At 39.9% G+C, this 25248-nt stretch overlaps 1 protein-coding gene and 1 long non-coding RNA gene across 2 annotated transcripts; both read right to left on the reverse strand.

Moving 5' to 3' along the window:
- Window positions 1–16627: 16627 nt before the first annotated feature.
- LOC121653995 lies at window positions 16628–19385 on the reverse strand. Its single transcript, XM_042007803.1, has 5 exons — window positions 19319–19385; window positions 19060–19232; window positions 18860–18961; window positions 17710–18026; window positions 16628–16989 (listed from the first exon to the last, which is right to left on the reverse strand). Coding segments are annotated over exons 3-5 (681 nt in total). The 5' UTR covers window positions 18862–18961; window positions 19060–19232; window positions 19319–19385.
- Window positions 19386–19396: 11 nt separating this feature from the next.
- Window positions 19397–19992, reverse strand: LOC121654963. The gene is made up of 3 exons (XR_006013051.1): window positions 19894–19992; window positions 19546–19680; window positions 19397–19443 (listed from the first exon to the last, which is right to left on the reverse strand). It is a non-coding gene; the product is annotated as an uncharacterized LOC121654963 (long non-coding RNA).
- Window positions 19993–25248: the final 5256 nt, after the last annotated feature.

The raw sequence follows: 25248 nt of genomic DNA on the forward strand, positions 1-25248 counted from the left end.
TAACATGTATTCATGGCAGAGACGACGATACACAGAAAACTCTTGTTGGATGAAGTGAAGAAGAAGAAAAGAGCTTCAGAGTGAGGGAGGACTCGAGACGAGTCAGAGAAGAAAGAAGTAGCTGCAGGTTGGATGCAGACCTCACGTTCCTGCTTTCAATGAGTAACACAAACACAATGATATTTTATGATATTTGTGTGATATTTTATCTCATCCTTGAAGTTTGATCAGCGAACTCACACGAGGCTGACGCTGATTCCTGTAATATTATCACGAAGCTGTTAACAATAACTCCTGCGGCTCCAAACTGTTCTCTAACTCCAATCTGATCTTTTCAGTTGACAAGCTAAACTGTCATTCTGCCCGATGAATTTATGAGCCTTACTTTAGGAAAATAAAGCCTAAAACTGTTACTAATTCCTCATGATCACATTTCTGTATTCCAATAAAATAACAGAAAGTATTAATTATTTGCTTCACTTGGTTTTATTCTTTTTAAGTTACTGTAATGTATGAACGTATGTATTCACCGGTAAGCATTTCTGGTTGAAAACATGCACGTTGAGGGACAACGTGATATTTTTATGACAGTTTGTTGTAACATTTTTTTCCAAGACAGCAGGGGGTGCTAAAAACATTTAATTGCCATTTAATTGCTGTCTCCAGCCAGTGTTAATCTATGTCGGACCACTAATCTTACATAGAGACACTGCCTCACAGACTTGAGAGAACATCACATGAATGTAGACTACTAGGCCACTTACCATCATTAAATGAGTCAGATGACTGCAATTCTGCCAGGTAGCTGCCACAAAAGCCTGAAATGATGAAAGACAAACCATGATCTATGCACACCGTTACTTGGGCAAAGCATAAGAGAGAAATGGATCACCCTACTATTACTAGCTTGGTCAGGTAACTGAACATCCTCCGTGCAGAGGCCTCCAGAATCTAAAAAAACAATAAAATTGGTGGTTGCTGCTGTAACTTTGAAACAATTTCACCTGCCAGGTGTGCATGTGTGTACTGTCAGAGTAATTAAATACTTTTAAAATAAATTAAATATAATCTTGACCATTTTCACAAGTAATGACATACCACTGCTTCCATCGGTGGTTCTGTGGTACTCGCTGGATCCTGGTATTCCTATATTTGCAAATAAGTGGAATTATAAAAGGTAACATGAGGGTGTAGCAGTTAGTGCAATAACATGCCAGTGTTACCTCTGTACCTGGAAAAACAGGTGGTTTGGCAAATCTTCTCTTAGCGTTGCTGGTTTCTGGCTCCTCCTCTGATTCCATATAAAGGGGATTTGGCCTTGAAAATAAAGAATTGACATTTAACATTCTCAGCAAATAAAATAGTTTTAAGGTTTATCAAACTAAGAGAGAGAGAGAGAGAGAGAGAGAATGCCCATGGGTGAAAAGCCTATCTCCTACTCATGTAGCACAAAACTGCATGATGTACAAATACACCCCATTGACATGACACAGTATGTCACAGAACTTATCTCCAATCCAAACACTTAATACTGAGTGAAAAGCAGGGATCAAACCCAGACCTCCTAATTTTAAGGTGCCCACAGGACCACCGGAACCCATGCTAATTAATAAAAAAATGCACTAAACACATTTGGTTGAGAAATTGAGGTGTACCTTGATGTTCTTTTCCAGCATTCATCTGCTTCGTCCTCTGATTCCAAGTCAGTGGTTGCACATCCAGTTTTGACATACTTTTCTTCAAGACGTTTGGTCTTATCAAACGAGTCTGCAATACAACAAGCAGAAAAGACAGAATGGATGATTATTACTTAAAAATGTAAATAAACACGGTTTAGTTGATGAATTCTAACTTTTATCTTCTCTCTCATTTTTTTTTTTTGCTTTTACCACAGCTCTCTGTAGAACTTTGAGATTCCCTACAATATAAAGTGCACTACAAATAAAATTTATTATTATTTTTAGTTACCCTCTATAGCCTAATGAGGTGGCTATAAATAGCTTACATACTCTACCCCAACAGACAATGCTTTCTCCCTGGATACTTCACAGGAGAGCAAAATGGGGATTAAGATTAAGCCACTTAAATGCATCTTATTGACTAGTCCCATTTGTGACAGATGTATGGCATTACACTTTCATACACCCATTAATAAAAACATGTGGATAGCTACATACTTCAGAAGACACTAGGAAACATTCAAGACATGCACAGACTTCCATATTGGAAAGACTACCACAATAAAAGCATAACGGCAGTCACCCTTTCACAAATAGGGAATAGATCAAAAGGATGCACACCAGAATAAAGAATGCAATAATTACTCACCACAAGTAATTAAGAGACGGACATTCTCATATGTCGTCCATCCTTTCATATGTCGTTGCATGTTTTCTCTAAGGGCCTTTGAATAACTTATGTGTTTTGGGGGCCAAAATAATGTACTTTCTTTTGGTTTAAACCAGGTGGCTGGAACAGTTGCAGTTCCGCCATTTGGAAATAACACAACAGCCCACTGCACCACCTCACTCATCCTGTCAACAATAAATATAAAATGTAAATTTATAATGTACTACTATAGAATTTAAAAGTTATAAAAGATATCATAAAAAATACACAATAAATAAAGATACATTATAAAAAATTCTACTAACTCGCCCAGCAATATGAACAGTATGCTATTGCATATGAGCTATTGGAATAGCTATGAGGCTGTTTCCACCTGACTCTGGATATAGAAGACATTTACGTTTGATGCATTCAAGTTTACCAACCCCGATATCATCGCTCAGCACACTGACCTTGTGTATACCTATGTATGAGGACTCACAGGGATAGGTGTAAAATGATTCTTTGTTTCTGAACCTTTTATATATTATATAGACCTCGTCGTCTTCCTGGACTATATTCTGCACTAATGCAATCCCATTTCCCACCTCAATGCAATTATCCCCCTGCATTGTAGACAAGGTAAAACGCCTATTGGACACTTTTGCGTACTGTAAGGCAACACTGAAATGCTGAGGAAGAGGACCATCAGTATGGATTTTCTTTAAGACTGGTTTATCTGTTGGCAATGGAACCTCTACATCTGGCATTTCTGACAGCCTTTTGACCAGCTGTTGTAGAGGTTGGTATGGCTTGCGTAAAATACGTTTAATTTGGCCGAGATAATTCTCAAAAGGGAATCCTGAAATATTATCTAAAAGTCCAAATGTTTTGTATTCATCAGCCAAATGAATAAGCTGGTGTACACTATACACAATCTCATCTTTGCCATACAACTGTCCATAGTGTTCCACAAAGGAAGTCATCAACTTGTGTGCAAAATCAATCATTTGGCTAGAAATTCCAGGGGACAAAAACAAATACATGGCAACTGAAAACAACAAAGTTATCGTACAATTCACTTGGAAGGCAGTCCTTCAGAACTATAGGACCCCAATACAACATGAAGGACCGGAGCTCAGTAGCTTTCCAACGATCCAACTCCATTAAACCCCTTGGCTTGCAATTAAATTCGCATGGGGTATGGGAATGTAATGCCAGCAGTTTATCTGATATACTCTTAACACTTTGTGAAGAAAGCCTAGTGGCTAGATTTCCCTTTAACCACATATTCAACAATCTTCTGGTCACCCCAAGACAACAGAGATGCATGTAATCAATTGGGAACATAGAAACCATCTTTACTATCCCTGTTAGGGGACTGAGTTTATTTCTCAAGTGATGTTCCTCATCAATCATTTCACAATAACTTGAGTCTGTCCTGAGCCTGACATTTGTTTCAGGATATGTCATTTTGTTCCTCCAAACACCCTCTTGATCACACTTGTCACATCCTGAATAGCCATTATGTGACTTTATATTCTTAATGTAGGCTCTGGCTGGAGCATCACACACAAATGACGAAACAAGTACATTCAATCGCTTACTATTATGAACGATGCCATTGGCCAGTACATTTTTAAGGTCAAAAACAAATTGCTGCAGATACTCAAAAACACACTTTGGCTTGCTTAAACCACAAAAGACACCTACAATAAATGGCGACTTAGTGTAATCGTATTTCAGAATTGCAAGTATGGGCCAGAATTGAAGTTTTGAACTTTTAAAGAGGGGAAGACCATCTATGTTGAACTGTACAGTAAAAGTTCTAAGGTTCACTGGTAAGCTCAAACATTTCAGTCTTGAAAGTATTCCTTGCACCAACCCAAAATGATAGTACTCGCCACCTTGCATTTTGGTGGTTGTAACATGAGATTGTGTTTTAAGCAGAGTTCTTCCATCTTTGGGCAGCCAAGGGTGAAACAGCCTCAAGATGGACAGCAAAGCAGATAAAGCAACCACACTGACCGAGTAAGACGTTGCCCAATATCTTAGACTCCTAATTAGCAGATCCTGACTAGGCCCAGGCTCATCATCAATGTCAGAGTCAGAGGAGGAGTCTGATTCAATTTCATCATTACCAGCTACACTATGATGCACATTATTATTTTCAGTTTGTAAGTGATCTGATTCATTTTCATCTTTACCATCCATGTGATCCATTTCTATGGGTATGTAGGAGGCTGGTGTATCTAATTGGCACACAAGAGTTTCTTCATATTCTTTAACAATATCTTTCTCTGTGTCCTATAAAAGTTTGCAGACTCTACGCCTTTTGGCCCAATAAGACGACATTTTAAATGAGGTGGTGCTGCTAAAACTACAGTATTACTTTTCCAGTGTACCCCTTCTCTCCTGGTGTAGAGCAAACTGTAAAAAAGAGGAAGAGAAGACTAAATTAAACATGCATAAACTGGGAGAAAACAATGCAAATATGACTGCACTGACAAATTCTCCTTAGTGTGACATGTCTTGTTTCTGTTCCAAATAAAGTGGCACACATTTAGGAAATCTACACTAGAAATTATGTAGATATGATAAAGTATATGGTTTTATGATTATCACCATTCACATACAAGAATTAAATTCATTTTGTAGAAAACCTGAGAAACATTAAACATGTCAACATTCCCCTGCCAGCAAAATATTAAGAATGTCTGAATACTGTAATGTATTTTGCTCACATATACACGAATTGAAAGCGGGTCCCAGAGTGGGTAGATTCCAAAAAGCTGCACCCACGTTTCTGTGTTCACACACTTGTAAGTATTTAACAATGCTAATCTTTAATATTTGTGTATGATTAATAGTGCATGTTTTAGTTTGTTTCCTTTTTGCTCTGTCTCAAGGTTTTTCAATTCAAGGTGAGGGTCCCATGAACTGTGATTCGAGATTCGGCATAGTTAACTGCTGCCTGCCTTTAATGGCTGACTTGTGACTAACACAGGGGGGCCCACACTGTTCTGGCTCACAAGCTACTTTTTACAATGACCAAGTCAAAAGATCTACCTACATTTAAAAATAAATAAATAAATGGTATATATAGGCTATACTACACATGAGCAATTAAAGATGTTTGTAGCCTATTTATAGACATCAGAAAAAATTAAATTGAAATTGATAATGTGTAGTTACTGATAAACAGTGGACTAATCAGGTCTGTGTATCATGGGGCAGATGATAATAAATGGTAAATAAAAAATCTCTCAAAACTTCAAGCAAAGTATTCCTGCTTTAATGTTAATCAGCCCATCATTAATGGAAGAACTTATGTTAGCAGACAGCAGCTAACTAGTAAGCTAACTAAAGAGCCAGTGTACAGTCATCATGATAGAGAGACGTTATAAAAACACAGCGGGCAGCCAGACACTTTTACTCTTCGTCCTCATACAGGGTCTGAACTCACATCAGTCCAGCAGTACTGACCTCTGTCTGTCTGTCTGTCGGCCTGCAGCATTCAGCTGTGTGTCCAGTTTGTTGACATGGCCCCAAAACGTGCACATGTAAAGATTTTGTATTAACGGTAAGACCTCTCACTCCTTCGATCATTTGCGCTACTACATACACACACAATGACGCGAGTGATCGAGCGAGTGATCGAGCGATCAGGAGAGAGTGAGAGATCTGTGTTATAAACGATCCTTAAACGATCCCTGTGAGGACAGATGATAGACTAACATTAAAACATTTTCTGGATGTCTCACGATCGACCAGGACTCCCTTTGTGGTCAACTTTTGCTAATATTAGCTCACTCTTTCGCCATAGCATGTACACGCTCACAGCACGTTGCATTCATTGTTGTGACCGGCCATAAACAATAGCCAATTAGAGGTTCCAGCTGTCAATCATCACACTATACTTCTGCTCATGCACTACCACCACGAGTAATTGGACAAGGAGTAAGCGTACGCTCGTCTGTCTTCACTGCGCATGCTCGGTGTCTTCTTTTCTATTTTGACGTGTGTCTGAGGTGGTGTTACAGCGCCACTAACGAACCAGGCATATATACTACAGCGCGTGTGCACACACACATTTATTTAAACGATAAACGATGTCTTTATGGAAAACGTTTTGATCGATTGAATAGATTTCGTCTCCTTGTGTATGTAGCCTAACAGACCGACAGAAGCACACACAATACATGAGAAAAGGACACAACTGTTTTGTTGTGTCTGTGAAAGTCTAGATGGGATGGTCATGACAACTACTAGATGAATACTGCTGACTAAAGGTAGCTTGCTTGCTAGCAAAATACTGCTGACTAACGATGTCTAGCATGCTAGCTATTAGCAAAATGCAGCCTACAGATTAAGTTGCCAAGGCAATAATTCCTAAGTTAATGATTAGCTAAAACATGACAGCCAGATAAAAGTATCTCAAGATGGTAAATAAATTATATTCTTACCGACTTGAATTTGTCTTCTTGTCTTGACTTGACTTGTCTTTCACTGACCATGAAATGAGCGCCAACTGTCAAATCCGTTGAAATCCCGTCGGACGTTCTAGTATCGCGAGATACTAGGTGCCCGCTGCAATATCAACACCACGAATATTGAAACAATATTGAATCTTTGTCACCATTTCAACCCTGAAAAAACAACATTGATATTATGTTGATTCAATAACATTTTTTCAGCCATTGAAATTGTGCCTGTAATTAAATATTGAATCAACAAAGACTTTTCAACCTCAACCAAAAATAACCAATCTGACCCTAATTCAACGTTGAATTAATATATTTTGCTATCTGGGAAAAGTTGTGCGTGTATATGAGTTTCCAACATAGCAGTGTCTGCTTGTGAAATGAGGAGTTTCTCAAGAAGTTTATCCACACAAAAGTCACATTAGAGGACAAAGTCAATACCACCCATCTTTTGGAACAAACCTTTGGGGAGACGATACCAAATGCTGTTTTGATTTAACAAAAATGATTTCAACCAGTTTATTTTTAGGACTGCATTTAAAGCATTCAAAGTCAATTGCTTGTAGCCCCCATCCTTAAAGTCCTTTACCATTTCTGATTTCTTTATATAATGGGCATCGGTTTTTCCAGATAAAGTTGAAGTTTATCTGATTTATAGCTTTAATATATTTGTGTGCTATGGCCATTGAGTAAACAGGGCAAATACATCTTGCCAGTGACTCCGTTTTGGTTAAGTAGGTTCTGCTGAAGAGTGTCAGGTCTCTCTGAAGCCATTTATTTAACTGAGATTTGCAGGTTTTGATTTTATTTTCTATATTAAGATTTTCTCCTGTCTTGATATCTTTAGTTATATGGATTCCAAGATGTTTGACTGAGGATTCAAGGAACATAATAAAGCCTTTGTCTTCAATCCAATCACTGTATTCCAGTAAATCTAGCACCAGTCTGATGTTATTATGAATGGATCTCTTACTCATAAAGCCAGTTTGTGTCTCAGAGATAACATCCTTAAGACCCGTTTTTAGTCTGTTAGAGTAAATGTACGTCAGTAATTTATAATCACAATTTAAAAGGGATATTGGATGGTAGTTTTCTGAAATCTTGTTATCTTTTTCTGGCTTTGGTATAAGAGTAATGATACCTTGTTTCATACTTTCTGGAAGCGAGTAGTTACTAATTATCTCTTCAAATACCTTAAATCTAAATCCTCTCTAAGATATTTCCAGAAATGCCTGTAAAAGTTGGCAGTTAAGCCATCCGGGCCTGGAGATTTATCAACTTTTAGACACATCACGGCGTTATCGAGCTCCTCTACAGTAATCTCCTTATCACATTCTTCTCTGAAATCTTCAGAGACTTGGACATAATCCTTGATTTGGTCTATGAGGAGATCGCAGTCTTTGGCTGAGAAGGTAGAGCTGTAGAGGTTTTGATAAAAGCGGCTGATTTCTTCAGCAATTAATTTTTGGTCTGTACATTCTGTGCCATCAATGATCAGGGAATTTATGTAGTTTTTTTGCTGTCTCCTTTTTTCCAGACCGCAGAAATATGCAGAGTTTCTTTCTCCCTCCTCAATCCATTTGGCTCTTGATCTGATAGAAGCACTGTGAGCTTTTCTTTCATACATCCCATCTAATTTAGATTGTAGGGTCACTAGGTTATCTTTATCATCATCATCCATAGGCGTTTGTTTAGTATAAATTGAATTCAGTTCTCTAACTATTTTTTCTTCTTCCATGTAATGAGTTTTTTAAGGTTTTTGCTGAAGGATATAGAGTGAGCCCGTATTTTGTATTTCAAGTATTCCCATTTTTTAGTAGGGGATAAGAGATTATCATCTTGCAAAATCGTTTTAACTAGCTCTTTTATTTCTTGACAAAATAAGTCATGCTTCAAGAGGTTTGCATTAAATTTCCAATATCCCCTATTCCTCATATTTTCCAGTGAAGGTGTAATGGACAGGGTGATGCTACAGTGGTCGGTAAGAGGGGTTGGGGAAATATTACAAATGGATGTATTTTGGAGACGTTCTTCTGTTCCTAACCAAAAATCTGTTCTAGATCTGCTAGATGCATCAGGTTTATGCCAGGAGAATTGTTTTCAGTTAGGGTGTTTTTCTCTCCATAGGTCAATAAGCCCAAGATTGTTACAGAATTCAGAAAAAGAATTATTTGGATGGGAATCTGTATACTTATTGGGGTGTCTATCAAAACTTTCATTCATAACCATGTTCCAATCTCCCCCATTAGGATGTGGTCAGTGGGGAATCTTTGTTTTAGTAGTTGGAGTTCTTGTTCTAAATTTGTGAGAAGAGCTTTATTTTTGGATATAGAGTATCCATAGACGTTACCTAGGATCATTACTGAGTCTTTGATAAGTAATACAAAAAGAATCCAGTGACCGTCATCGCTTTGTCTAGTTGATACAGTTTTTCCTGGAAGATTATTTAAAAGGATTGCCACTCCTGCTGATTTAGGAGTACCATGTGAGCAGTGATGCCACAGATTACTTGAAAAAGTAATCTGACCACTGATTACTGATTACTTCTTTAAAAAGTAATCTAGTTACTTTACTGATTACTAAGGTTTAGAAGTAACTAAGTTAGATTACTAGTTACTTTATTAGTTAAAACCCCCCAAACAAAAAATGACAATGGATTTTTTTTTGCATATACTTTACTGAAAGTGCATTAGTTACGAATGGTGACTTTACAATGTTTTGCAACTTGTAACTTTTAATTGTTTTTCACCTTCTATGAACATAGTCAGTCTCTTATTAACTTTGTAAATCATTCAGTGCTTCTTCCCTACCATCATAAGTAAATACATGAGTTCATGTCACGTTCTCGCGATAACCGGACTTTAACGTCCACCTCAGTTCCAGAGGCAGCTTGCAAGTTTTGAAAATTACGGGGGAAAAAAAATTAAAAAAAAAAAAAAAAAAAAAAAAAGCATAAGACAAATCTGCATTATGTTTTACGTTTACACATGAGAAAATAATGAAATAGTAACGGACTTATTAAAAAAAAATCAATTCGGTTTGGAATAGGTTCTGATGAGGGAAGTGGAGAGGCGGACCTCCCATCATGCACCAGGGTAATAAGTTTCTATATCATATTTTTTTCTAAAGTCGTGTGCAGTGAATGATTTGTGTTTGTCGATTTAAAAAAGGTCAAGTTTCGGCGAAGAAAGGTAACTGCATGCTTACGAGTACATAAAATTTCTGTACCACCGTTAATGAGAAGGTGTGTTGAGTTAGATAAATACACTTTCGTCCACGGCGCTTGATTTCAAATCATATGTGAAAGGAGTGGGGAGTGCCGAAGTAACGCAGGACGAATATGCAGAGTAACGGTAATTTGATTACATTGTAGGACATCCTAACGCGTTAGATTATATTTTGTTAAAATATGTAGTCAGATTACTGTAACGCGTTACTTTGTAACGCGTTACTGGCATCTCTGCATGTGAGTAAATTATTCTGTCTCCCATTGGGTTGACCAGAATTTTTCATCCTCAGTAATGGTTACACTGTCCTTCCCAGAAGAACGTCCACACTGGTCGTTTTAACAGGCACCCATAAACGGTTTATTGTTACCTTTCAAAGTTAAGCGCCCCCTACCGGTCATGTAAAAAATCCCTGTCAGCACGGCAGCGATGGTGCGTTCAAATTGTCTCGTAATTCCAACCACCTCAGAATAGGTGACATCATTACCAGGTATTTTACAACAGCTATATATGTATTTATCCAAAGTAGCCAATTCTGAGTATGTACAAGTACATCACAGCTAGAAAATCACAAATAAATTTAAATTAAATTTTAAATAAACAAATAAATAAATAAATATTGTGCACCCCGAGAACTCAAGCAAATTTGGGTGATAATGATTTATTTACCACTCATATTTAACGTCAATATTTCACAATCAATGCCACCTTAACAACAAATTTATCAACATTATTATCAACGACTCTGTGATATTTACACTACAAACTTATTAAAAACAAACGTAGCCTATCAGAAAGAAATCCATAAAGACAACGATGGCCTACAGGCGGGACCAGGCCTCCTGTCTTTGAATCTGAGGGGTATTGCACAAAACCAAGATAAGGGATTAAGCCGGGATATGTTGGTTATCCTGGCTGAATTTAGCCCTAAGTCAGTTGCATGAAAGAAGCTCAAACTAATCCCGGCCAAGTTACTGTGGTGATTTATCCGCTGCAGCTAGCCTGCTCCAGACCAGGCTAACTGCTCAGGCTAAGATTAATCCTAGCGAGTCACCTGCATGTCCAACGTCAATTCTATGAGGAATTAATGTGTTTTACAGCATGTCCATGGTCTTCCTAAGTATGGCGCGTCATTTTAATCATCCAGTATTAAAATATTACATATACAGTCACTGTACATTTAATCCAAATCTGTTCGTAATTGCAACAGCCTTTTTATATGGATTCGAGTTGTAGTATTATTATTCTATTCTATTCTACAGTCATTTAGCAGGCGCTTTTATCCAAAGCGACTTACATTTGAGAGTAAGAACAACACAAGCATGAATTCAAACAAGATGGGACGTCGTCATTAAGTGATAGTCAGACCGCTTTTGAGTCCAGTTAGACCCAGGTGCTGTTGTGTAGTGCTAGTGCAGTGCATATAATTTTTTTTTTTTTTAGTCATTTTATTTAAATACAGGATCACGATTTCATCACACAATATCAACTTGGTCATAAGTGCATGATTTCATCAGGCCAAGTGTTATATTGCTATGCTAATGAAGACTGCTCGTCAAATTGCTGTCAGAGGTTTTATAAATATGTGTTTTATTGCATTAATTGAGGTTACAAAACACAGCGGATGAGGATACAAAGGTGTATTCAAAGAAATCTGTGACGAGGGCAATGTAGAATATTCAGGTTGTGGAGAAAAAGTCAGTAAAGGACACTGTTCGCAGGATGACCTTTAAAAACAGCGTACGTGAGCAGCCGGCCGGGACCAGATCCAGATGATAAACACACACGAACCAGGAGAGCAGAGCGGCCTAAGGGTCCCGAGAAAAGCTGGGCAGAAGGCCAGCCATTTCCCCGAATCAGGGATGTTGTAAGAATGGTTATATGTGTGTGAATGTGTGTGAAAGGTCTGAAAGGAAACAGATGTTGAACAGTGACAGGATAGAAGCTTCTAGAAGGTTCTGGAAGGAGAGGAGGGGTTGAAAAACGAGCTTAAAGAGTTCTGCGTAGCGGGACTCTGGTTAGTTCGAGTAGTCTGAATCATCAGCAGCCTCTGTGCATTTGCAATAAACCATTTAAAGAAAAGTATCGGAGTCATATTCTCTTTAACGCGCGAGTGAAGTTAACTGTCAAAGCCGGAGCCGACCGGGGAAGAGGGAGAGAAGGAAAAAGGAGACTCCGGTTGGGAGGCGCGCCCCTTCTCGTGGACGGAGTACGGTCTCGGAGCAGGGAACTCGACCGGAAAAAGCCACAACAAGGTCCAACTCCCCTTCACCTGTTCCCTCTTCATAATGGCTTGCCCTTTTTTGGAGGATGTGCTGGACGAGGAAGCCCGCATCCTCAGAAGAGCATTCAGACGTGAACGAGTCTTCAGGGACAGCTCACATCCCCTGGCCTTTGGAGATGACTGTGTCATTGAGAGATACAGATTTTCGGTTACTGGATTTCCAGCAGTTTTCTGAGTGTCCGGCGTTTAATCTCAAGATCCAGCTCCAGTCCTTGGAGCTTGCTCTTTTTGAGTCAGCTTTTAACATCTGCCAGCTCTATCTCTCTCTCCAGGTGCCCTGAATAAAGCGTTCTGACAGTTTGTGAAGTCTGTAATGGAAATGTCAATTAACACAGCAGGATTTGTGCATAACATAGATGTACTTTAGCCAATACTTACAATGTTACCAGGCCGCTTAGGAGACTGTGCAGCATCCGGGTCCTGCTACACATTTTCTATTAGCATCACATCACTGACTTCATATCCTTCATGGAATAAATAAGCAGGCCAATCCCATAAAACTGACATGCCTCAGGCCTTCTGGACTCCACTGACACAGTCTCCTCATCTGCAGACGTGCATTCTGCAGCTGCAGATGTGCCTTCCCCCTGCTGTATACATGCAGCGAGAGGACTCGGATTAAGATTTCACAGAACATACCAAGCCTGTGATTTCGAGACACTGTACTAACCGGATCATCTTCTGGTGGCTCCAAAAGTGTAATTGTGTTCCCAGACACTGCAAGGTTATCCAAAGTCAGACACTATATTATATTTGATTGTGTTCCATGTGCAGTAGAATTGCAGTACGTGATGTACCTTGTATGAAGCGGACAGTTTCTGTGGCTGGGACAGAGTCAGTTATTGTCCCTCCCTGGATCCCCTCCATCACTGGCCTCCCTTTATTTAAATGGGGTGCCAGTTCCTCTGCTGGAGTCACATCCTGGCTTGGTGGGCCGCCCCCTCTGCCAGTTTATAGGCCTTTTTTTAACTGCTACAATCATACAGACATTGAACATGTCAGCAGACACCTCATCTATTCACCTCATTTGTTCACGGTTATCTAGTTTGGAGTCACTTACCAGCCTGCAAAATGTTCTTATATTTAATTTTTTCTTGCTGTCAGGTCCTTTTATGCCCAGACAGGTTTGTCCTTTATGAAGGACAGAAAGATAAAATAGATAAAAACGTTACATGAGGAAAATAGATTAAATGACACATTGTGGATAATTGTTTGCACCTAATCATACTCTACATTTCCTGAGTAACATGCACCTGCTTGTCACTCTTAAAGTATACAACAGTTAGTAGATTTGAAAAGTAATCCTTTAATTGTAGCCTAATTATGACAGTTCCAGTGGAGCACTGTTTATTAATTGTACAGTTTTTGACCACTTACGCATTGAGCCGGTAGGCTATTGTCTGCCAGGCTCTCTCGCGTTCTTTACTTATGGCATTGGTATTGCCTTTTTTCCTTATAATATCCTTAACTTCGTCAGAGAACTCCGTCAGGAGCTGTTGTTCAGCGGCCATGACGTAGGACGCGCAACTTTTATCCATTTCCCCATCGGTGATTCTGTGAGCGATCGCGAGGTCTGCTTCAGTATGCCGTGCACACCACTTATCCCAGCTGTCGTCACCTGGCTTAACCTAGCCGCACCTTCTCATCCTGGCTCAGCAAACGTGCAACCAATTAAGCCAGGATAGGCCGCGCAAGCTAGGTCAAGCTGGGCTTGCTTAATTATCCTGGATTTCTTTATTCTGGTTTCGTGCAATACCCCTCTGGAATGTCAGGATCTTCTGAAACCTTCCAGTTAAAGGTCGCTTCGTCATTTCCGGCCCAAATACCTTCGCTTAACGCAAGATAACGGTGCCCTCGTTTGACCTGGAAAAGGTGTGACGTAATTTCGTTGCTGAACTTGGTGATACAGGTAAGACGAGCATGTATTTAGCTTTCTTTGTCTATGTTATTATTATTACTATTGTTGTTGTTGTTATTGAAGAGGTTGCATTTCGGGCCTCCACAAGTCCACAAGTTCATTTCTGTTCTGTTTTGGTGCGGTTTGTCACTGCTTTGGTTAGTATGTATTACCCTCATGTTGTTTTTAATTTTGATGGCAGTAACCATGTAAAAAGATCCGATTTGGTTGTTATCACTCCATTAAATGGGCATTATCAGTGGTTATTAGCCCATTGGTAAGGGACCATAATGCCATACTCTGCCTCCTAGCAGGCAGGTCGTTGTCATATATTCACGCTGCTGATGAGCTGGACTGAGACTCCCGATCCAGTTCGAAAGGTGTCAAGATTCAAATTCTCGCGATTACGCCGCAATTTTTGGTCAAACAACGTAAATTTAAGACATTTAAATCGTGACTATTTAATATATGAGTGAAACAACAAAAGGATACCAAATGGACCTTTGGAAAGAGGTCTTACATATACATTTTGCCAACATGAGCAGTGAAAGTCCTCGGAAGGATTGCTCTCCAACACCCCATCCAAGGATTCCAAAAAGGCTGGGTCCCTACCCTTGGCGCCCACCCAGCTCCCACTGCACTATATATATATATATATATATATATACATTAGAATCTATTTTGTAATCTGATGATGTATTAAAAGCTTACCTACCTGATTGGTCATGTGGTCAAAGCTGCCCTCGAGAGAAAACTATGAACCTGTTCCACCTCCTCACCTGTTGTATTTCCTGGTTTCTGTCCCCCCCGTCACCTGTTCCACAGCAAATATGTTTCTTAGCTTTACAACCAGGCTCCTGACCCACGTCACTGTAGTTTATCAGATGTGTTTCTGTATTTATGTTCTTATATGTAGACCCAGCTAATATTTAAAAGTCTGCTCAAGGACTACTTTAAACTCATGTTTGGACTGTATTTAGATCCATGTCATATTGGAAGTCCATCGTTCAGAATGCCAAGCGGCATGTATAAACTTGCTTTTTACCACATTAGATAACATTTCTTACACAACTATGTGGATGCTGATTACATGCACACACAACTGTGTGGTTTAAAGCAAGTGTATCTCTAGACAATGTCTCAGTAGGACTGCGTGTAATGAACTAAATGATGTTACTAACATGGACTACGGTTTAATGAAGAAATGTGCCTAAAAAAATGAATATGGTGCTATGCGTCATGCGTAAGAGAAGGCAGCAATGTGTTTGAAAGACAGTGTGAACCAAACATTTAACTTGCCACTGTAACTCACATTTGCCAGTGAGAGGCTGAGCATGCGTTACAGAGAGAAAAGGCTTCATCTCTGTAAGAGGCTGAAGCTCAGGGAACTTTTCACACATCTTCTGCAAATATGGCCAATACCTGTAATGAGAAAGTAAAGGTATTAGTATTGTTGTAAGATATGCTAGGACCAGGGATGTCACCAGTATGACCACTGTAACCAATCAAAGGAAAAAATGTGGTGAAATAAATGACAATATATGCTTGATGTGCAAGTATTAACACTTTAGCCATCTCACAACATCTGAAACATGAATGTAAGCGTTGAAGGATGAGGAGTGGGATGATTTGGTTTTCACCTCTTCAATCTGAACTAATTCTGATCTGACAATTGGTGTGTGTGTGTGTGTGTGTGTGGTCCAACCAATGAATTCTAAGCAGAGATGGCAAAAGTACCCGCATTTCTTACTTGAGTAGAGGTAAAATACAAATGTAAAAAAACAACTTGAGTAAAAGTAAAAAGTACTGATCCAAATATCTACTCAAGTAAAAGTAAAAAGTACAGGCTCTGAAATGTACTCAAAAGTATTTTTAAAAGTAAAAAGTATTTCTATTGCATGATTCACTTTCTGCAAAGCTATTAAACACAGAATAATTTATATGGATTTTACTTTAGCAATGTTATTGTTTCAACAACCACCGCTGTCTAGTATCTCAATGTAAACTGTCACAAATCATGCTTAAGGCCCAACTCTCAAGCAACTTTATTTAATAGCACTTTTTTAATACATCAGGTAACAAATGTTTAACACTGTACAGGTGTGTTTTTGTACGTGGCACACCCAGGAACTACAGATGAAAATAAGCTTCTCTAGCTATTTTCCAGTACAATAAACACTGTGAAATCTTCCTGCCAAAGAAATTGAAAATGGAAAAAGAAAAAGTTGCACACCATGCATTCAGTGAAGATCAATGAAAAACCCTTCACATTAAAGACAACACTTGTGCTCCTCATATGTTACTCATGTTTACACCTACACAGCACTAAACCCCCTCTCCACCTCTGCACTGCATCACTCCATCCCTCTATGCGAGTTTAATGTGAAGGCATGTAAACAAAACAAATTTAACAAAACCTTTTGTTGAGCTTCATGAGAAGCAGGTTTTCCAAGTTCTCAGAAAGCAGCTTAGCCCTCTTGGGTCTAAAAATCATTCCTGCTGTGCTAAAAAGCCTCTCACAGGCAGCTGAGGCAGGTAGTGGTGTGTTGAGCTTAAGAGACAGGTGGCACACAGATGGAAATGTTTTTAGGATGTCCATGGTATCAGTTGGACTGGCCAGGTAGGACTCTAGTTGTTTGGTGTTACCGTCCCGTTGATCTGTCTGCTTGATTGACAAAAAGAAGTCCTCCTCTTCTGCTGACGACAGAGAGTCACCTGACTGTGCTGCACTACTCTGCTCCTTCAGGCGGGTTTTGATGTAGTCAAGGCCTATGGGGGATATAAAACCAAATGAAGAAACAAAATTAGAATACAAGAGAAGGGGATGGACAGAAGAGGGAGGGACTGAGCAAGGGAGGGCAAGGAAATGAAGGACTATGGATGGAGGTGTGGAGAAGGAGGTAGGGAAGGGTTGTGGGGTTATAAGTGGAATTTATACCATATTTATATCCACTTTGGTTGAATGTACATATAGATGTGAGGGGAGTGAGTTTTAGGGTGTTAAGAATATTTAACATAATGTAAAAAATATAACAATACAATAAAAGAAAATAGGGGTGTCCTGATACGATATCGGAAATAGGTCTGATATCTGCAAAAAATAATCGGATTATATCGGACTGCATCAAAAATCTCCGATATATAAGCAGTCCACTCCACCCTGAATTCTGGTCTAGCAATTCTTTCCAGCAGCGCTCGGATGCAGCATGCGTTTGGTTAATAATAAATGGTTAATAATAAATTGGTCAGTTTTTTTCCCTCATGCTTACTGTTGCTAAATATTGTTCTATGTTTGAGTAATATCACTTGATCATGCCGTTCACATATTCCACACTACAAAACGGGTAAAAGTGTGTATGATTTATGTTGATATCTTATCGGACTGATATCAGTATCAATCAATCCTGAAGGCTGTGATATCGGTATTGTCTCAGAAGTGAAAAAGTTGTATCGGGATTCGGGACGCCCCTAAAAGAAAACAGCACATACCACATTTAATGATGCCTTCATCAGTAGTCCAGCGTGTCCTGAACTTGGGGACAAGAATGGCAGCAGCAATCAGCTCTGGATCAGCAAGCGTCTCTCCAAAGCGACGTTCAAGCCCTGCTTGAAGAGCATCCACCAATGGCCCACAGTACTTGGAGGTGGTGTGAAGGTTCTGGAGCTTGGACTTGAGCAGTGTGATGGTGGGTACAAGCCACCCCATCTGCACGTTTGCCTCACCCTGAAGAACATCAACTGCTTTTGCAACTGGGCTCATGGTCTTTACATATTCTGTGAGAAAAGCAATCTCGGCAGGACTGAACCTGAGAGACATACAGAGACACAAAACCATCAGTGTCTAAACAATCAAACATTACATGCCCACAACACCTAAAACTATGCAAAGTTTGTGCTGTGTTCTTTGCAAGTGCATTATAGCATTATTACTTAGTTCTACTCCCTGTTAGGCCACTAGGTGGCACTATAAGTTAGCACTGCAGGTCATCACCTTAAGTGTTGGTAGAACAGCAGGGAAGAATATATCACCTGAAAAGATGGTGAATAAAGAAGCTAGCTGCTCTTGTTGATGATCTCTTACACATTTACTTACACCAGCCGACCCTACAGTTAGGTGGTAATTAGGACTGCACGGTATTGGAAGAAACTGGCATTATAATATTTTCCAACCCTGCGATATACATTGCGATATATATTTCAATATGAAAAGATACAAGAATTTCAGCAGATGACTTGAACAGCGCTTTAAGTTCTGCCATCTTGTTGACAATGAACCTGCACTGATCTTAACTTTCTAAATGTTGCAAGTCTGTTTTTTTTTCTGTTAGTTGTTGGTATTGTTATTTCTCCTTGCCTGCTTTTAATCTGCTAGGACCTAAGCACGTTTTGTTTTATTATGTACAAATGTGAATTGTGTTTTACCACAAAAAGTTTGTTCTTCGCCAAACTAAGTAAGTGAGTGGTGGATCACTGTGCACAATGTATGTCAGGTACCTTTGAAATTAGATAAGAACACACGAGTTAATTTGCCTCCTACATTGCGATTTGACCTGCGATGTGACTATTGCGCACAAATATATTGCGATGATGCTCAAACGATATATTGTGCAGCCCTAGTGGTAGTGCAAAGTAAACTTACATCGGAATCTTCAGCGTGCTGCAGATCGCTGCAATGGCTGCTTCTCCTTGTTCTTTCACAATCCGTACAATCCTCTCAACAGCATAGAAGAGAGAATTCCACCTTGTAACAATAAAAAAGGGGGTACATTATATTTGTATAGCGCTTTACATCTGAAACAGATTGAAAGGGTTGAACACGTCTCAAAATGCAAAGTGTACCTTGTTTCACAAGGCCTCAGGAGCTGGAGTTTGCAGTGTTCTTCAATTATCTCTGTAGCTGAGGTGGATCTGCTGCTCTTGTTCCAGAGAGCCTGGCACTTTGCAAACGATGAGCGAGAGAGCTTTATGTAGATCCGGTCTTCATTCACTGCTTTGACATCAACTGTTGCCACCTGCGAATATCAAAGGACCGTGTTGAGAATAAGTGTTCAAACTTACATGTCATCCCTTGGATCCATAAACTCGATCAGTCATCCACCAGGTTCAGAAGATGACAGGCACAGCGATGGTGCTTTGGCAGTTGGTATTCCAGGCCATCATCCTGCTCCAGCAAAGGGCCGGCTTCAACAGCCTCCATCGTGATCTCTTCACCATCCTCCTCTCCTTATTAATAAAATATTAATTAGCATTCAAGGGTGTTTTTCAAGATATCTAAACACTTAGTAGTTATGTCATCTTCACAAACCAGTATGATGCAACACTCACCTGATTCATCTGGCTCTGCCCCGAATGGTTCTGCATTGTTGTTTTCATCATCGACACCGTACACTCTGAAGGCTTTCAGAAAATTGGACCCACTATCTGTCGTTGTACGCACAATCTTGTCTCTGATGTTGAACTCTAGACAGACGGGTAAAAAAAAAGGCATACCGATACGACACCACAGGAAATTTGATGATTGCACACATTAACAGTTAAGAATCCAGATATTCAGAGTTAAGTATGTCAAGTATTAAAATTAATGAATGAATGCAGATGTGACAACAAGCCTAAATATTTAAACTGGATTGGACTCAAAGAAAATGCTACTAAACCTACCAATAGCCTACATACCTGTATGGATCTTAGTCAGAGCATCTGCAAGTGCAGTGAAGTTGTGTGGTCCTTTCAGCTGCTTGCATGCTAGTGCAGCAGAGCACCGCTGCAGACTTGTAGGATGTATCCGGTGGGCTGTGACACCGATGAAGCCCTTTCTGTTTGCTGTCCAGCAGTCAGTGGTAGTCCCTATGAACTCCACATCATGCATCGCCGCCTTGAGATTCTCTTTCATCTCTGTAGTTGCTTTGTCAATTCTGCTCTTCATGGTATTGCGAACCATGACAGATGCGTCGGGTTGGAGGTATTTAATTAGACGTTGAAAACCCTGTTCTTCTACAACACTCAGAGGGTGCAGGCCATTAACCACAAAATCAACAAGACGCTCATCCACACCTTTCTGTGTTACACGAGGTGTATCCCACAGTTTCAGCTGCTTGGGTGTTGCTTGGTCATTCGGATCTTCCTCATGCTTCCTTTTCTGAATAGCTAGCTTGGTGTACTTCTCCAGGTATCTCTCGTGCTTTCTCTAGAGGGGCAAATGTAGGAGAGCCATGTGATACAAAGAGAGTCAAGTGATACAAATGTTTGTCAGGGCAGCATTGCCTTTAGCTTATAATGTTAGCCTTATATCATCACCAGCGGTGCACACAGCAATTTTGATCTGGCTCTCAAATGGGGGCGCTGATTTTTTTTAATCTATGAGTCATGGGTCAGATAGTTTTTCTGATAAAAATGTGATTCAATACAAAATGTGCATTTAAGTAAATTATACAGATTAACATTTGACTTCATAAAATGAAAAAGACCCCCCCCCAGTTTCACTATAACTTTACTGCTGTTAACAGTACTGTTTGGCTTTTTTGAATTGTAACAGCAGCACCACCTAAAATCATTTCCCCAGACAATGTTTGTATCCCTAAGAGCAAGAACATGAATTCTAATAGCAATAACGTCTGCACACTAAGATGTTAGGTATTCAGATGAGCAGTCTAATGTTAGCTTAGCTAACTAGCTAACACGTAGCTAGCGCTAATGACTTACCTTAATGTGTTTCCTGAGGTTTGACGGACTGTTCTTGAACGCCAATATTTCCTGGGGTTTTGGTTTGCACAAGATACAACGCATTCGCCAGGAGTTGCTTTTAGCACCAACAAACTCAAAAAGCTCTTTCAAATAAGGCCATGGGTGCAGCTCCCCAACACACTGCTCCTGTGACTGAGCGCCATCCTCACCGTTGTCCATTTTGTGCAGCTGCTCAAACGTTGGTGGTGTAACAGGTGTGGGCACGGAGTGGCAGACCTGCTCTGACACACATACAATGGGCTTTATGCGCAGTCTCTTCCGGGTCACGATAAGCCAGCCCAACTACTTCCGGTTGACAGCTGCCAAAGCGGTGAATATGGTGTTTTTTACCCGTTGTCTTCAAGACTTGCCTCGCATCAACGTGGACGATGTCCACAGGATTTTCCAGAAGCATACGGCGACGTCCGCAAGCAAGCGGATTAAAGGCTTTAAGTTGTTTATCACCGACTTTATACACGATTATGAAGGTAAGTGTTTCGCTAACAGTGGTAGCTCGAAGGTAGCATCATAAGAAGACAGGCAGCTAGTCAACGTGTTAATGTGATTAGGACACCGTGTAGTAAGAACAGTAAATATTAAGCTCACATTTTACACAGAAATATATTTGGTCTGTTTTTGACATATAGTAATGCTTTGCTACTTATATTGTGTGTTCTTTGGTTAGCACCATTTGCTAATAAGTCACTACTGCTTCTCTTCCTCAGTTTCCGACAAGAGTGAGACAGAAGTGACAGTGAGGGCAAAGTGCTTCAGATCCATGAAAAAGAGACAGAAGCCGCATTCATTGAGTGTAGGGAAATGGGGGCAGCGGGAAGAATTTACTTATTAAATATGACCTCAAACGGCAGTTAGTTGCAGTACTGGGTTTTGATGCTGCTGTAATTTTTGCTGTTAATGTCTGTCGTTCAGAGGCATTTTCTACTCTGGTTTATTAATGTGACGGGAACTATGCGGCTCTACATTTATTGTCAGGAGTTTTTTTTTTCATTTAGACGAAATAAGGGGAAACGATGCATATTAATGAACATTCAGTCAAATGTAAATATAGCTCAAGGCTAATTTCCATCTGTAGACCCCCTGGCAGGTTAATGGTACTACAGAAATGCACACTAGACAAAAATAATTCAGTATTTTATGTCTATTCAGTATTTTAACATATAAGAATATTTGGCTAAAACATATAACAAGTTTAACAACTTTAGTTGCTGTGTTTTTATAAGTCATACCAGTTTTAGGGCTATCATTCACTGCATGGATATAAAAACACTTCACATGGTACTGTTTCTATCAACTTCTTTTACAGGTGGTTCTCAAAGACACCAAACCTGTTGAGCTGCTGACGTACCAGTGTTCATGTGTTGCTGGGCTTGCCCTGTGCAATCATGTTGCAGCCTTGCTGTATCAGTCTGCTGATTACAGCCAGAAGGGACTTACAGCTGTACCCCCAACACAAAGCTGCACACATTCTGAACAGCAGTGGCACAAACCTCGTACTCAGGTGAAAAATCCAAATTTTTTAACATAATGTTGTTAGTTACACACATACAAAAACATCATCTTTAACTTTTACATTTCTTTACAGGGCTTCAAACCTGGTCCGACCAATCAGATGGTGATAGTATCAGCAAGACCCAAAGAAAGAGGACTGGCTGAAGGAATCCGGTAATACATTACACATAGAATAGTTCATTTATTTTCCTTTGTCTGTTTCACTGAATTTCCCTTTATAAGCATGCACACAGGCACACTCTTCTTCTTAACGCACACAGCTTGTTAACAGTGAGGCACAAGAGAAGGCATAGATGCAGTGAGTACACAGTACATGGTAGATGATACCAAACCAACAAGCAGCGTGAACAACTTCTTAAGAATAAAGTCTACTCCAAAGTTTGGCAGGTCAGAAGGTTATACTGAATTGATCTCATAAAATATTTGACTGAACATGTAAAACAATTATGCTATGTTGTAATTGCAGGAGTAATTTATACAAAGCAGCCTCAAACCGGACCTGCGAGCTCCCAGACATGACTGTGCTTCACCTGAACGAGGCCTATGAACAGATGCCAAGGGACACTGCTCCACTTATAACCACCATGGGGTTTTCAGGGGCTATACCACTGGTGGACAGTGCCTTTGGCAAAGTTCAAGAAGGAAGTGTCCTCTCCTATCTCCTCCCAGCATGGAGCCCACCTAAAAAGTGTTTGCATTCCACTGCAACACCACGACCATCTGTACCTCCCTCCAATTACTTCTTGGGCCCCACCAAGTGCTGCTTTGTACTGAGCCATCATCAGCAACTCCACATGATGTCTCTCGAAACATCACATGACATGGCCCACCGAACTGAGGAGAGCACAAGGCAGCAAAGCTCTCTGCAGGAATGGCACCTCTTAAGGAGGCTGCGTGTGACATCCTCTAGATTTAGGTATGTGCACTTTTCACCCAACAGGATATATAGTTGTAAACAAACATGATGATCCTGTCGGAATAAGAAATTGTGTTAAATATGATTTTGTTTTTAAAACTTTGCCTTCATATAAACATCTTTTTCAGAAACCGCAGCCTAGCAGACCTGATGCATTTTGGTTTCAATAATAGTATAGTGTTTATATATATATATATATATATATATATATTATGCTGTTTAATTATATACTGTTTATCCATGTGATGTGCTTCAGAGAAGTTTGCCATGTGAGAGGACAGTCATCGGCAGAAAGCTTGGCCGTTCGAATCTCCCGGTCAGGCTACAAAACTGCCCACATGAAGAGAGGCCTCGAGCTGGAGCCTAAGGCAATAGAGGAGTATTGTCTGGCGAGGGACATCAACCACTACCCATGTGGCTTCATCATTCATCCCGATGCGCCGTGGCTTGGGGCTTCATCAGATGGTCTGATCTACGACCCAAAAGCTGAACGTGCATTTGGACTGGTAGAGGTTGTAATGGAAAATTGACACATAACCCTTATATTCTGTAGACTACACTTTGCATTGTTAAAGCTTGGCTTATGTTTTACTCAGGGAGGAGAATGACTGTGTACCCAGATAAGGATTTAGTGAGCTCCCCTTCCCCCTTTTCTTTTCTTCCTTGTACCAGGCCATGAGGGGTTTACTACAATGACCCTCAACCTCGATGTTATCAGCTCATGCTCTGGCTATATTAACCAAGCACACATGTATCTCTTCAGACTCACTTAGCAGATCTTTCTGACTATGTGACTCTCATTGCTGATCAGCTCTTAATTAAATACTTTGTTTGATTCTCACTCAGTGTGTGATCTTTGATAAATAAATTCCACTACAATTTGGCGTTGTCGAGCAGGATATCTTGAGTGACTGACCGGAGGACCAGAACCCGTGATTGCTCATCCTGGAGGATACTTCAGCCCCTGGGTCAGCCTTAACCGTCAGGGGACGGCGGAGGGACTCCGTTCAGACACCACTGATATCCAGAACGAAGTCTGCGTGTGGAGCAACACCCAATCACACACAGTGAGAAGTTTTCATATCGGAGTCTCATTTACCACCCTTTTCTCACTATCTTATGAAAATAGGGTAGGAATCCCACTATCTTGTGAAGACAAGATAGGTTTTTACTATTCTGCGAAAGCAGGGTAGGTCACTATTCTACTGAGGTAGGGTAGGTCAAGTCCGGCATCGAAGTGAAAACTTTAGTGGAAATAAGAGGCTTTTTAGTAATTTTTGTGCCTGAGTGTGGACTACTCGAAGTGAGAAAAATCCAAATTGGAGACGTCCTAGTTGCATAATAGGAACACAGCTGGTAAGGAGGAGGGTAAATGGGACCCCCCAATATGTAACAAAGGAAAAAAAATAAATAAATAAATAAAAGGGTCAAACAATAAGAGTTAAGGACATAAATATAAGTAATATAATAAATACATAAATATTTCAAATAGGTGCACCTTATAAAATAAATAAAGAAGAAATAAATATACAATAAATAAAACAAGCGTATTGCCGAAGCATAAAAGGAAAGAATAATGAAACCAAAGAAGAAGATAACAACAAAAAGAGTCAAAGAGTGTGTGAGTGTGTTTGTGTGTGTGGCTGAAGATTCTCTCACATTCCGAAGCAGCAGAGAGAGAGGACACGTTGGTAATAATGAAGCTCTGTCTAACAGTTTAAGTAGGATATGAGAAATCTCATGAAGAAATAAAATGGTACTTTTAACAGTAAAAACTAAATTTACGCCTGGAAAAGATCCAGATAATGAAAAATGATCTGATCAGGCTGAGGAAATGTTTTGCTCTGCTCCAGAATACTTAA

Source organism: Melanotaenia boesemani, chromosome 15, assembly GCF_017639745.1.
Source record: "Melanotaenia boesemani isolate fMelBoe1 chromosome 15, fMelBoe1.pri, whole genome shotgun sequence".
Lineage (NCBI taxonomy): Eukaryota > Metazoa > Chordata > Actinopteri > Atheriniformes > Melanotaeniidae > Melanotaenia > Melanotaenia boesemani.